Here is a 12,977-nt window from a genome sequence, read left to right as displayed (position 1 = left end):
GACTAATTTAGAATTACTACGAATTTTTAGTAAATTTCAAAATTCATATTATATACCGTTGCCAACCATAATTTACTCATTTCATCAATACTTCTACAACCTAAATAACTCTCATAAAACATCCTAGGTACATGCCATTACCAATACTCAACATACTTTACCTCATTGAATTCGGGATTGGCCTGGGATGCTGATTCAACAGTCTAGCCTTAACTTAACCTGCGCACGGAAACAAACCGTACGCTGAGTATACACTCAGTGGTATTTCTATAATCTGAACACTTAAACAATTATAAAACATATTAATTTTTATATATTGAACTATTCAAACTCAATGAGAATTCAAACATTCACTTTCCAACCAATGTTTTGGTCTACTTTAAATTTCAAATCATTTATTATTTTTCAATAGCAATTAATCAATCAGTAATGCTCATTAACACTCAGAACAATTATTTATTCAATAATAGTCAATTATTCGGTAACAATCAATTATTCAATAATAACCAGTTATTCAGTATCGATCAATTGATCGGTTATCCAGTAACAGTCAATTATTCAGTAAAATCAGATATTCAGTAACAATTAAGTTATTCAGTAACAGTAATTCATTCAGTGACAATCAATTATTCAGTAATGATCAATTATTCAGTAATATTCAATTATTTAGTAACAGTTTAATATCCAGTAACAGTCAATTATCCGGTAACAGTAAATTATTCAGTAATAATCAGTTATTTTATACCTTTATTTACCCCTATTAACACGACTCGGACTTAGACGGATACACGAATCCAACCAACACACCAGTACGGCACATAGTGCCTCATCGGCTGAAGCCAGAACAGTAACAGTAACAGTAACAGTAGCAGTACGGTACACAGAGTACCTCATCGGAACAAATCCGGAACAGTAACAGTAGTCGGCACATAAGTGCCTGATCAGTAAGCCGGCAAAAACCCGTACTCTTTCATATCCTATGGCATGCCAACTATATTCGACTAGCCCGACTAGTTAATAGGGTATTTAATTCACTTTTCAGTTTCCAATTAATTCATATTTTAATTAATTAACTATATATTTTTTCAATTCAATATAATTCCATTCACTTTTCACTAATAAATATTCAATTTCACAATAATCACAATTTTCTATCAATTTCATCACACTTCCAACTTCATATATTTTCCAATATAACAAATATTTATTATTCAATTTCCACATCAATATTCATTTCAATTCAAACATTCACATATATTCATAAATTAATTCAATATAATCAATATTCAATCCAATTCAAATAATCATCTCAAAACACCTACTACATATATATATTAAATAATAAATCCAACAATTTAAGTATTAAGTTCGGATTATAGAAATACAAACCGTAATTTCCGAGCTAACTCCCGTTGACTTTGTCTTGTCCTTTCTTAGCCGAGATTTCCGGTACCACATTGAGTACAAAATTAATACAATTCATAATCATTAATACATTACTAATTTATATTTTAAATTATAGAATTCTAAATTAAGATCTGCTAATTTCTCCTGAAACTAGACTCACAAATCTTCATATCATAAAATTTTCAGAATTTTTCATTTAGCCATTAAGTACATTTTATTCTTTAAATTCACCACTGTTCTGCTGTCTGACAGTTCTGACCCTTTTTCACTAAAAATTAATTATCTCACAGTACAAAACTCAGATAATATTCCATTGATTTCTCCTAAAAATAGACTCATTATGGATTCTAAACATATAACTTTAAGCCTCTAATTATTTTTCTCCAATTTTTGGTGATTTTCCAAAGTCAGAATAGGGGAACCCGAATTCATTCTGACCTTGTCTCACTAAACTCATTATATCTCATAATATACAATTCAATTGCTTACACCGTTTCTTTTATAAGAAATTAGACTTAATAAGCTTTAATTATATATTTTATTCATCCTATAATTCAATTTCTATAATTTTTGGTGATTTTTCAAACTTAAACTACTGCTGCTGTCCCAAACAGTCTTAATGCAAAATGTTGATTTTCTACTTTAATTTCAATTTAATCCTAACTAAATTCACTTACTTTTCTATCTTAATTCATACTTTATTTCTACTCAATTTTTAACCAAACTTAGACATAATTATCTATTCTTCATCATAAAACCATAATTTCAAAATTCTTTCAATTTAGTCCTTAAAGCATAAAACTTATGAATCACTTTACAATTCAATCCTTATTTCATTTCTAACTTGAATTTCTATCAATTTAGCCCTTAGTTCATCTTTGTGTTCAACAAGAACAATGTCTTATAATCAACTATCTTACAATATATCAACTTAACTTCATCAAAACCTTGTTCTAAAGTTTCTAAAACATAAAAATTAAGTAAAAAGGGCTAAATTAACTTACCTATTTAAGCTTCAAGCATCAAACCCCAAATTTTCCCTTTTTCTTTCTTTCCTTTCTTTTCCTTCTTTCCTTCCCTTATTTCGTCCCTGCTCGCTGTTCTTGATCTCCTTTCTTTTTCTTTTGTTTCTTTATTTCGTTTACTTTACTGTAATAATTCTTATATTATAAGTAATTATATAATTGAATTACACATGTATATTTTATTACCATACATTTGTCAACTTGTAATTTATTTCATAATAAATATCAATTTAATAAAAATAACATTAATAAATATTAAATGTAAAACCATAATAAATAATAATAATAATTTAATATACATATTTATGCATAAAAATCTTTGATTTTTATGCATTTGTCGCCTCACTTAGGACAAATGACATAATTTTGGTCCTCTTTATTTTCTTTTAATCTACAATTAAACTTTCACACTTTATTTAATTTGGTCCTTTTACTTAATTACTCTTAATTAAATTAAATTCACTTAATTAAACTCTAATTAACCACTCATTTTACTTCGTAAATTTTTTTAATAAATATTTACGAATCCGTTTTTCAGAAACAGAGACCCGAAAATATACTTTTCGGTAACAGTAAAATTTGAGTCATTACAGTAAGTGTAAGGTGATATTAGCTCGAATGTCACAAAAAATATGGGAGCTTGAATGACTATTTCCAAGTCCCAATTCATGGACCCTCCAGTATCACATTGTTTTTCTACAAAGAATGTTAGTTTCTATCAATCATTCCATGGCGCCTTACTCTATAGTTTTAATGTTGAACTAATGGCATTTTCACTCTAAATCCTTGGTATCTAAGCAATTAATAAGCCTTGGCCTCTTACCTTTACCTTATTAAATTTGGGATTTCAGCAAAACACCAACTTCTAACCAAACAACGATTTTCAGACGGCTCAAAACAAGTCTTGGAGAGTAGGTTTTGAGTTTTGACAATCAATTTAGAAGAGGAGATGGATTTAACTATAAAGAAGCTTCTCATTTGCTTTCCTTGGTCACCACATGATCAATGGCATATGGTGATGCAGGAAACAAAAATCTGCCGTATTTTACCCTTAAGAAGAAATAAAAAATCTCCTTCTATTTTGGGCATTTAGGTCTTATGGACTATAGATAACGTATCAAATATCAATTCAATAATTTTAATACGTCCAACCAAATGTGGGTCAGCACGTGATCACACTTTGGGGTAATCATGATCGTTTATTTAACTATATTGACTAAAATGAACGGTTTAGATCTAATAAGTTCCTTTTTTTTCCCTTGAAATTTCCTCTCTTGTTTTTTTGTCCATTAAGAAAACCGAATCTCAAAAAGTCTTGGACACCTTTATTTCTGGTTTGTTAGTTGACCCACTTTCTAATCTTCACATCAACAACAACATGCCTAGTCGCTGCGAAATTCTGTGTGAACTTTTGATCGCGATTTTGATCCCTCCTTTGGGAGTTTGCTTCAGGCACGGTTGTTGCAGCGTGAGTCGATATTTTATCTTCTACATCTCTCTGAGTTGAGGTTTTCATGTTTTGTTCTAATGAATTCTGGGTTTGGTTGTTTTTTTCAGGTTGAGTTCTGGATTTGTGTGCTGTTAACTATTCTGGGTTACGTTCCTGGGATTATTTATGCTCTCTACGCTATTGTTTTTGTGGATCGTGATGAGTACTTCGACGAGTACAGGCGTCCACTTTATTACTCTGCTTAGTTCTCTTTTATGATCTCTCTCTTTTTCTGTAAAGTGGTGATCCTGAAACTGTTTGCATTTGTTTTTAATTGAACTCGATATTGATGTGCTTCTACTCTTTAATTGATCTTGACATTGTGCGATTGTAAATTTGTAATGTTTCTTTGATCTTGTTTGGATTTCAGACAAATGTTTGATTTTAACTTAAAGTGAGTTCATTTTTATATGTGAAATTATGCATGTAGAAACGTGATGAAATATTTGATCGACTGCATAACCAGAAGTTGAATTATGGTATTGTTGTTAGAATGAGGAGATATGGGAGATTAGGATCATGAACTCAAACCCTGTCTAAACGTAGTTATTGTTCTGCTGTTGTTTTAGATTTGTCACTTAGAAGTAGAAGTACTTTGTATTATGTCACAAGCTGCCATTTGAAACATGGGACTGTTTTTCCTTTGAATTGATACATGTGACAGAGGTATGTAGAATGTCCTAAATTCTTATTTTCGTGTAATTTTTGAAATGGTGGGAACTTGGCTGAACTTGCAAACTCGAAGTTGTCAATCTGCTTCTTCCTCATATCTCACCTTTGAGCTTTATTTTCCTTGTTATGTGTGTCCTCTGTGAACTGTGAGCAGAATTGCTGCAAATATTCGAGAAAACTAGGCTGAAGTAGATATGTAATCCAAGAAGGCAAGGCTCTTGAAGTTTAGTTTCATATTAAGCTTTTAGAATCTACTTACCTCTTTCTGAATGCCCATCCACAATTAAATTCTCATTTTCTACTCTTTTGATTGGTTGAGTTAGCTACATTATGTTCCTTTTTCAGCCGTATAAACGAACTTTATCTTCTTATTGTTGTCACCTATTGACACTTTGTCAATTTTGTCAGATACGGTTACAACTACCGTCTTCATCTTTGTTTCAGTCATTTGTTTGCATTGGCTCATCCCTCTTATGATGTAACAATTTATCACTGTCTGAACCCTTGTTTATTGCAATTAGCCTCCTTTTGATTCAAAATTTGCATCAGAGAGATGCTGAAAAGTAGATGGTAATTAATAGGGAAAACAGTGATAGCTGCTATCGGCATTATCTTGATGCTTTGCTGGTATACTATCTTTGCTGAATTTCTGGTCCTGAATATAGTGTTGGATACTGTGCGAACTGCAACTCCCTTATTTCGTGTCCTATAAGGTAAAGTCTGTTGGAACCACGTATGGTGAAGGTGAACAATGGATATGTCCTATCAGGAATTGAGTTGTTGTTGGTATGAAATTATGAGTGAACAAAAAAAGGTTATGGAACACGTAAGTGGATGTGAATGTTGTATACAGGCAAATGTTTAATATGGATATGTTCAGTTTTTTGAAGTTTTTTCCATGTATTTGAGCCATGCCTTAGTACATGTATCTAAATAAATGTTAGATACGAATGTCAAAGTTGAAGCAACATAAATTTATATGTGACAGTGAATTGAACCTCAAGCAATCCAATATTGGTTACGCATTTCAAGAGAAAATTTAATCAAATGACTAAATTTTCCACACATCAAAAACATCTACTTACCAAACGTTCTAACATGGAGTGCGAAGGATTCAAACAAAAATATGTCTAGCTAGCCTAGGATGACATGCAGTGCTTCAAATTAGAGAATAGGGAATTTAGGTGGTAATATTTAATAAACAACAAATGTGTTTAGTTAGAGGAAACAGACTATTGATAGAGAGTAAGAACAACTAATATCGAGCCTTTTTGTTATCAAATGACATCAAGCCTTGGTATAGATGTTCCTCGAAGGGTTTCATATGAGGGGTCTGTAGGCATGCTACCTATGACAAGCTCCCATCATCAGTTGTAATTGGTATTAGGAATATTTTTCCTTCACTGACAACGTTTGCTGGTCCCGTGTATAATGGACGACCCCAGCCAAAATCAGCATCATGCAAAGGCAGTCGACTCCATTTGTTGATAAATAGGCTTGGACATTGGTAAGTTTCTGGTTTTCCCCTGGCAGTGTTTCTAGGTAGTCAATAACTGATCTTAGATACTCATTGTCCATCCTTGCCAATGCTCCATGTACTCGCCCTAGGGTATTTACAAACGGCTCTGGTTGGAGGTTTCCAGATAGAGCAATTGGTGAAGCCATGAAAATTACATTGCCCAGGTAGCTTGACGGGAGGGGAGGATGTAGTCTGGGGCGTCCATTAGTTGGCATCAGTAACCTGGTTGGTTGATCATATGAGAGGCCCCGAGCTTTCGTTGCACAGCGCCATATGTATGCAGCTAGAATGGTGTAGATGCTGTAGTTGGTTTTGTTTTCATATTCCCGTGACTTGGCTTTTAGGATATTAAGTTGATTTTGTGTGATCTTAAAAACAGATACAGACAAGGGTGTAGGATTATTAGGCCAAGTAAGGAAGGAGGTGGATTATATTCAAGATGGTGAAATCTAGGGGTTGGTGGCACTCTTGCTCGGAGAAGGGTTCGGTCAATAAGTGGTGGCATGCTAATTTGGGACAAGCCTCTTGCCATTTCAGACCAACTATTTATGAAATGAAGGACAGTTGTGCCATCACACACAGTGTGGAGAGTTGTAACTCCAAGACAGACTCCACCGCATCTGAAACTAGTTAACTAGCAAAACATACAAACAACTAACCTTTTCTCTTAGCTGAGAGCATAGTGTTAAGGATGGTTTAACAGTTATTATATATGGTAAGATAATAGTTTTCTAGTCTCTCATTCACGAACCTGGGCCATAAAAAGCGGGTAAGAAGTGGTATCTCCAGAGCAATCAAGTGCGGGAACTAGTTTCTGCAGTTGGGAGCAGGGAGTAAAACCGGCAAGATCGTCGATTACCGATGAAGTTTCAGCTTCTATCCACAGGACTCCCTCTGCGTTGCATGTTATCTGGAATCTACCATTTTCATCACATCCCAACCTCCCAGCCATTGGATAGAATGGCACCAGAGTCTTGCTCAAAGCCTCCTTAAGCACTTAGGGTTGAGGTGAACCATATGGTTTGTAGAAGAAGAGCAAAGGGACATGAAATGTTGCCTGCACCATGTCCAAATTAGAAATCCAATGTGTTACTTTTGGAGTATGTTGAGCAGGGAATATCATGTTGGATCCCTTTACAGTAACCTCCATCTCGAACTCTGATCTGATGCACACCAGTTTCTGATCTTACCTTTGCTCTCTCAGAAAATGAACTAATGAAGAAGTTTTGAAGAAAATGGATAGATTTAAATGAAAATTCATTTCTCGCTGTCTGAAAATAAAAACAAATCTGTGAATGAATAGGACAGATTGAGCAAAAGATGTTTGAATTTTAAAAAAAATGCCACTCAAATGAAAACGAAATGATAAATTGTTTTGTAAGTTATAGTACCATAATTGAATTTGTAATCCATGGTTAGTTTACCATAATTAAATTTGTAATCCATGGTTAATTTTTTTTTATGGTACCATAATTTAATTTTTTTTATGTTTTTAATTTAGAACGGTAATGCAAATTTTTCTCAAAAAATCTCACGGCCTAAAAATTATTTTAACTCTGATCGATTTGAAAAAAAAATAGGCTTGGGGAAATTATTTTTCTGGAAATAGATCTACTTTGAACCGATTTTTAGACCTATAAACAAATTTAGTAGCATTATAAATCTTGGAATTTGTGAAGAAAAAAATAACACTATGCTTGAAGATGATAAAAGCAGTTGGAGTTAGAATATGATAAAAGGTTTAATGATAAATTTAGTTAGTAACGTTTACATATTTTGTTAAAATAGATATAGAATTTTATGTGTGGAATTTTTTTAATAAGATGTAATTTATTATTTAAATAACTCAATAAGATAATTACATGTGAAAAATAAATAAATAATACATTAAATTAAAAAAATAACTCTTAATTTAAAGAAAATAAATATAATTATCTAAAAAAATTTAACCCAATAGAAAAATTTCTCAATAAACAAACATGTGAAAGATTGAAATCTTTTTAAAGAAAAGAGAGATTGAAATATTGAATTTATTCATTAAATCTAGTGAATTTATTCATTAAATCTATTAGAAAATGTAGTTTGAAAAAAAAATCAAAAGTGGATAGTCAAAAAAGACTAAAAAATACAATTAAGACCATTTCAGTAAAACATGTGAACCTTAGTGGCCAAATTTATCATTAAACCTATAATAAAATGGTGGAAGCTTTGTACAAGGAAACAATCAATTTTTTTTTTGTGTTCGGTTGATAAGAAAATGTAAAAAAAATTGGTAAAAATTATTTGATGGGAAGAAAATATAAGAAAACATGATAAAATTAACACTATTATATTAAAAATTGCTGTAAAATAAATAAAAGTCTACAAGTTGTGATTGACTATTTTTTTTAACGGGACTAACAGTTGGATTAAAATAAGTGACGATTTAATAGTTTAGGTATCAATTCAGACCAAAAAAGTTTAGATAGCAATTGAGGAAACCCGTACAGTTTAGGTATCATTTTATTGTTTAAGCCTTTTAAGTATAACTTAAAGATATGCGTCAATTTCTCAATCTCTGAGTTAACAATTTGCACCTCAAATGTCTTTAGTTTTATTTTGGTCACTTGACTATTAATATTTTTGATTTAGTGGTTTAACTTTTCAAAATTAAATATTTTATTCACTGTGATGGAAAATTGACCTGGACACTTTATTGATCTACATCAGTTTTTCGTCACTCATCTAATGACAAGTAATAAAAAAATTATTAAAATGTTTAATTTTGAAAAGCTTAATAATTTAAACAAAATACATAATTGTTGAGGTTATTAAAAGATAAATGTTTATGGGACGGGAATGAAAGTATTAAAATTTCCTTTATATGGAAAAAGAACTAATAAATTTTTAGAGTTTGGATTATTGGAAAGAAAATCAAAATAATTTATATTAGAAAAAATAAAGCAAAAGCGATCTAACGCTTTTCCCATAAATTACTATTTTATCCGATTCGTTATCCACAAGTTCGCGAATTATAGTTTTTACAGCAGAGGGAAACAATAGTTGCTGCTTCCCAAAAGGATCGTTTTCTAACATGGAGTGCAAAGAAGGAACCGGGGAAACTGATGCTGAGTCTGTACTCATCTCCGATTGGGCCGAGTTAACCCACGAGTGCCTCCTCAACATCCTTTCCCGATTCACTTTCGAGCAGCGATGGACCGGTCCTATGTTTGTCTGCAAACCATGGCTCAACGCCTGCAAGGATCCCTCTCTCAACTCCGTCTTCGATCTCGAAACTCGCTTCGATTCCTCCTCCGAGTCAACCCGCTGGTGGACCCCCGAATTCGAAAGACGAATCGACTCCATGCTCCGATCGGTCATCACCTGGAGCAACGGTAACCTAACCCAGATCCTTACCCGTCACTGCTCCGATCTCTCTCTCAATTTCGCCGCTCAAAGGTATTTCATCTGCGACGCCGTATCCCAGTTTTACATTTTTTTCCTCAAATTTCCATAACTGATTTTCAATTTTGTTTTCAAGGTGTCCAAATCTCCAAGTTCTTTCCATAAAAAGCTCTCCTCGCGTGACCGATGCGTCGATGGCTCAAATAGCGTATCATTGTCGGAACCTTAAACAGCTCGACATCAGTTACTGCTACGAAATCTCACACGAATCTTTATCGTTAATTGGTCGGAATTGTCCCAATTTGAAGATCCTAAAACGGAATTTGATGAATTGGTTGGACCCATCGCAACACGTGGGAATTGTTCCAGATGAGTATCTAAATGCTTGTCCGCAAGATGGAGATACAGAGGCTGCTGTTATTGCGAAATTTATGCCTCAATTGGAACATCTTGAAATCAGATTCTCGAAATTGTCAGCTAAAGGATTAGGTTCCATTTGTGAAGGGTGTTCGCAACTGGAGCATCTTGATCTGTCTGGATGTGCTAACTTAACCAGTCGGGACATTCTGAACGCGACATCAAATCTGAAGGATTTGAAGGAAGTGAAGAAGCCAAATTTCTATATACCCAGGTCAGTTTTTCACACTGAGAGATATGGGCATTGGAGGTTGTATGATGAGAGGTTTCAAACTGATGTTTTTCGAATCTAGGAGAAGGAAAAAAAACAGGAACCTGATTTATGTTCCTTGGCTTTACTATTTGCGTGTTAAGATGTTATCAATCATATATTTATGTCTGCTTGTATGATGGATTGGTTTTCTTTTTGCTCAATTTGTGTTAATATAGCACTTGTTTTCCTATTACTAATTTCTCCTTCCTCCATTGTTTACGTCTGAAACAGTAAAAAGAACATAGCAAATGAGCCTGTTTGGAATTGTCACTGTTTTCTGGGTTCATTTGTTAGAAGTTGTTTTTCTTCTCAAGGCTTGAGTTTGTCAATGCATTATCCACAGAAGGTTAAAGTTAAATTGTTTAGTATATGAAATATATCTAGCTAGGTTAGGATGATACGCAGTGCTTCAAATTAGAGATGGGGAATCCAGGTGGTAAAATTCTTTCTTTCTTTCTTTTTTTTTAAAAAAAAAGTCAGAAAGCGGAACATAACATAATTAAACAAAGGTACGGTACAAAATGATCCCACAGGCATGAGCATCACAGCCTTCAAAACAGGCTCAATACAGACCGGTGGACGATTATGAATACCCAGGCCCCCTAATCATATCGTATTATAACTACTGCTACTCCCCTACCTGGATTACCAATAAAAGACCCGTCCATATTTAATTATACCACCCTTCTAGGGGTTGGTTTCCAACTTTTCATGTCACACCTAGAAAGTTTGGTAGGAAAATATTCCTAGATAAAACTGTTGTGGCCATATTGAATTCCCTCCTTCCTTCATCAAATATCATAGAGTTTCTATACAGCCATCTTTCCCACAAGAGAAAACACAGAAGAATTTTCCATCGTATACGATGAATGTGGTGAACACTCATAGACATGTGCCTGTGGAACATCACTTCCCCAACAAAGTCCTAACCCCATAATTTATCGGCTTCCATCAACATCCGCCAGGCCAGCTTAGGTGGTAAATTTCAAATAAACAGGATTCAAACAAAAAGTTTTAGTTAAAGAAAAAGAAACAACAAATATTGATAGAGAGAACAAACAACTAATATCGAGCTTTTATTTTGTCAAATGACATCAAGCCTTCGTATAGATGTTTCTCGAAGAGTTTTATATGAGCAGTTTGTAGGCATGCTACCAGTGACAAGCTCCCATCATCGGTTGGACTTGGTAGTAGGTATATTTTTCCTTCATGGACAATGTTTGCTGGACCCATGTATATTGGTCGACCCCATCCAAAATCTGCATCGTGTATAGACAGTCGTATCCAATTGATGATATTTAGGTTTGGGCACTGGAAAGTGTCTGGTGCTCTCCTGGCAGCTGTTATATCTGGCAGTGTTTCTAGGTAGTCAAGAGCTGATCTTAGATACTCATTGTCCATCCTTCTCAATGTTCCATGAACTCGCTCTAGGGTATTTACAAACGATTCTGATTGGAGATTTCCAGATAGAGCAATTAATGAAGCCGTGAACATTGCATTGCCCACGTACCTTGATGGGAGGGGAGGATGTAGTCTGAGGCGTCCATTAGTTGGCATGTATAACTTGGTTGGTTGATCATATGAGAGGCCCCGAGCTTTAGTTGCACAGCGCCATATGTATACACACAACAATAAAGCTTTTAAGCTTTCCAGTTTCCAATTGCCTATATAGCATAATACACACACAAATAACCTTTTTGAAGCAAAATATATTAACTTCTTAGCCGATAGTTTTTCTTGTGCTTTAACTTTATTAATTATCATCAGGCTGTTTGAGTTTTTTCTGAGCTTATCCTTGATCTCCTACTACAACTAATAGTTGTCATCTATAATACGATAATAGTTTTTCATTCACTCATTCACTTACCTGGGCCATAACAAGCGGATAAGAACTGATATCTGCAGAGTAATCAACCGTGGGAACCAGTTTCCGCAGTTTTGAGCTGGGAGTAAAACCTTCAAGATCATCCATGGCCGATGTAGTTTCAGTTCTACCCACAGAACACCCTCTGTGTTGCATAATATCTCGAGCCTACCATTTTCATCAAGTCCCAACCTCCCAGCCATAGGATAGAATGGCACAAGAGTCTTGCTTAAAGCCTCCTTAAGCACTTGAGGCTTAAAGAAATCAGAGGAACCATTTGGTTTGTAGAAAAAAAGCAAAGGTACATGGTATGTTGTTATCACCATGTCCAGATTTGAAATCCATTGCCTTTCTTTAGGAGTATCTTGAGAAGGGCGTATCATGCTGGATCCCTTTACAGTAACATCCATCTCTTCAAATATCTCAAAATATGATGATATGATGTTCAAGTAAGAGGCAAACCTGTTCCTGATACTATCTCTTAAAAATCAATCATAATTTGGAGATATGGGTTTTGGTTCTGTTGACGAAAAACATGTGTATAAAAAGGAAAAACCGACAGAAGGGAAAGACAGAAAGCATCCATCTATCGTAAGCAAAGGCTAGGTTATTTTCTCTGTTGGGAGGCAGCGGATGGGCGACATCTGTCTGCTAATGTTTCTTTTATGGCTTCAAGGTAATAATTGTTGTTATCAATGTCACACAAACTGCGGTTATTTTTAAAATAGCTAACAAAATGGACCAGTAAGATAATCACACAAAATAATAATTTTTTAAAACCATTCATATAAAGAGAAAAATGGTTCCGACCTCCTCCTTTAGAATTTGGTTTAAAATTGAAGTTAAAAAAGGAAAAAAGCTTCAACTGAACCCTCAGTATGACGCCGGGAATTCGTTTTAAATCGGGAAACCAGTTATCAGCTATGATGTCATAGCCGTCATCATTC

At 34.0% G+C, this 12,977-nt stretch overlaps 3 protein-coding genes and 1 pseudogene across 3 annotated transcripts; 2 read left to right on the top strand and 2 right to left on the bottom strand.

Moving 5' to 3' along the window:
- Positions 1-3,705: 3,705 nt before the first annotated feature.
- On the top strand, positions 3,706-4,309 carry LOC107958941 (UPF0057 membrane protein At4g30660). Its single transcript, XM_016894856.2, has 2 exons — positions 3,706-3,900; positions 3,990-4,309. Exons 1-2 carry the CDS (start codon positions 3,811-3,813, stop codon positions 4,125-4,127), a joined length of 228 nt encoding a protein of 75 aa, XP_016750345.1. The 5' UTR covers positions 3,706-3,810; the 3' UTR covers positions 4,128-4,309.
- Positions 4,310-5,782: 1,473 nt separating this feature from the next.
- Positions 5,783-7,525, bottom strand: LOC121229539 (shikimate O-hydroxycinnamoyltransferase). The gene is made up of 3 exons (XM_041114139.1): positions 7,504-7,525; positions 6,855-7,108; positions 5,783-6,540 (listed from the first exon to the last, which is right to left on the bottom strand). The coding sequence occupies exons 1-3, from the start codon at positions 7,523-7,525 to the stop codon at positions 5,977-5,979; spliced, it is 840 nt and encodes a 279-aa protein (XP_040970073.1). The 3' UTR covers positions 5,783-5,976.
- Positions 7,526-9,000: 1,475 nt separating this feature from the next.
- LOC107958937 (F-box protein SKIP1) lies at positions 9,001-10,359 on the top strand. The gene is made up of 2 exons (XM_016894855.2): positions 9,001-9,550; positions 9,633-10,359. The coding sequence occupies exons 1-2, from the start codon at positions 9,186-9,188 to the stop codon at positions 10,204-10,206; spliced, it is 939 nt and encodes a 312-aa protein (XP_016750344.1). The 5' UTR covers positions 9,001-9,185; the 3' UTR covers positions 10,207-10,359.
- Positions 10,360-10,600: 241 nt separating this feature from the next.
- Positions 10,601-12,763, bottom strand: LOC107958938 (shikimate O-hydroxycinnamoyltransferase-like; annotated as a pseudogene).
- Positions 12,764-12,977: the final 214 nt, after the last annotated feature.

Source organism: Gossypium hirsutum, chromosome A05 (assembly GCF_007990345.1).
Source record: "Gossypium hirsutum isolate 1008001.06 chromosome A05, Gossypium_hirsutum_v2.1, whole genome shotgun sequence".
In the NCBI taxonomy this organism is placed as follows: domain Eukaryota; kingdom Viridiplantae; phylum Streptophyta; class Magnoliopsida; order Malvales; family Malvaceae; genus Gossypium; species Gossypium hirsutum.
This window is presented reverse-complemented; position numbering and strand designations above follow the sequence as displayed.

Excerpts from the sequence above, each read along its gene's own strand:
- LOC107958937 (XM_016894855.2), top strand. The coding sequence starts at position 9,186 with ATGGAGTGCAAAGAAGGAACCGGGGAAACTGATGCTGAGTCTGTACTC. Across the intron at positions 9,551-9,632 it reads CTCAATTTCGCCGCTCAAAG|GTGTCCAAATCTCCAAGTTC; the intron begins GTATTTCATCTG and ends TTTGTTTTCAAG.
- LOC107958941 (XM_016894856.2), top strand. The coding sequence starts at position 3,811 with ATGCCTAGTCGCTGCGAAATTCTGTGTGAACTTTTGATCGCGATTTTG. Across the intron at positions 3,901-3,989 it reads TCAGGCACGGTTGTTGCAGC|GTTGAGTTCTGGATTTGTGT; the intron begins GTGAGTCGATAT and ends TGTTTTTTTCAG.
- LOC121229539 (XM_041114139.1), bottom strand. The coding sequence starts at position 7,525 with ATGGATTACAAATTCAATTATG. Across the intron at positions 7,109-7,503 it reads GGATTACAAATTCAATTATG|TGCTTAAGGAGGCTTTGAGC; the intron begins GTACTATAACTT and ends CTCAACCCTAAG. Across the intron at positions 6,541-6,854 it reads TTATGGCCCAGGTTCGTGAA|TCCACCTCCTTCCTTACTTG; the intron begins TGAGAGACTAGA and ends TCTTGAATATAA.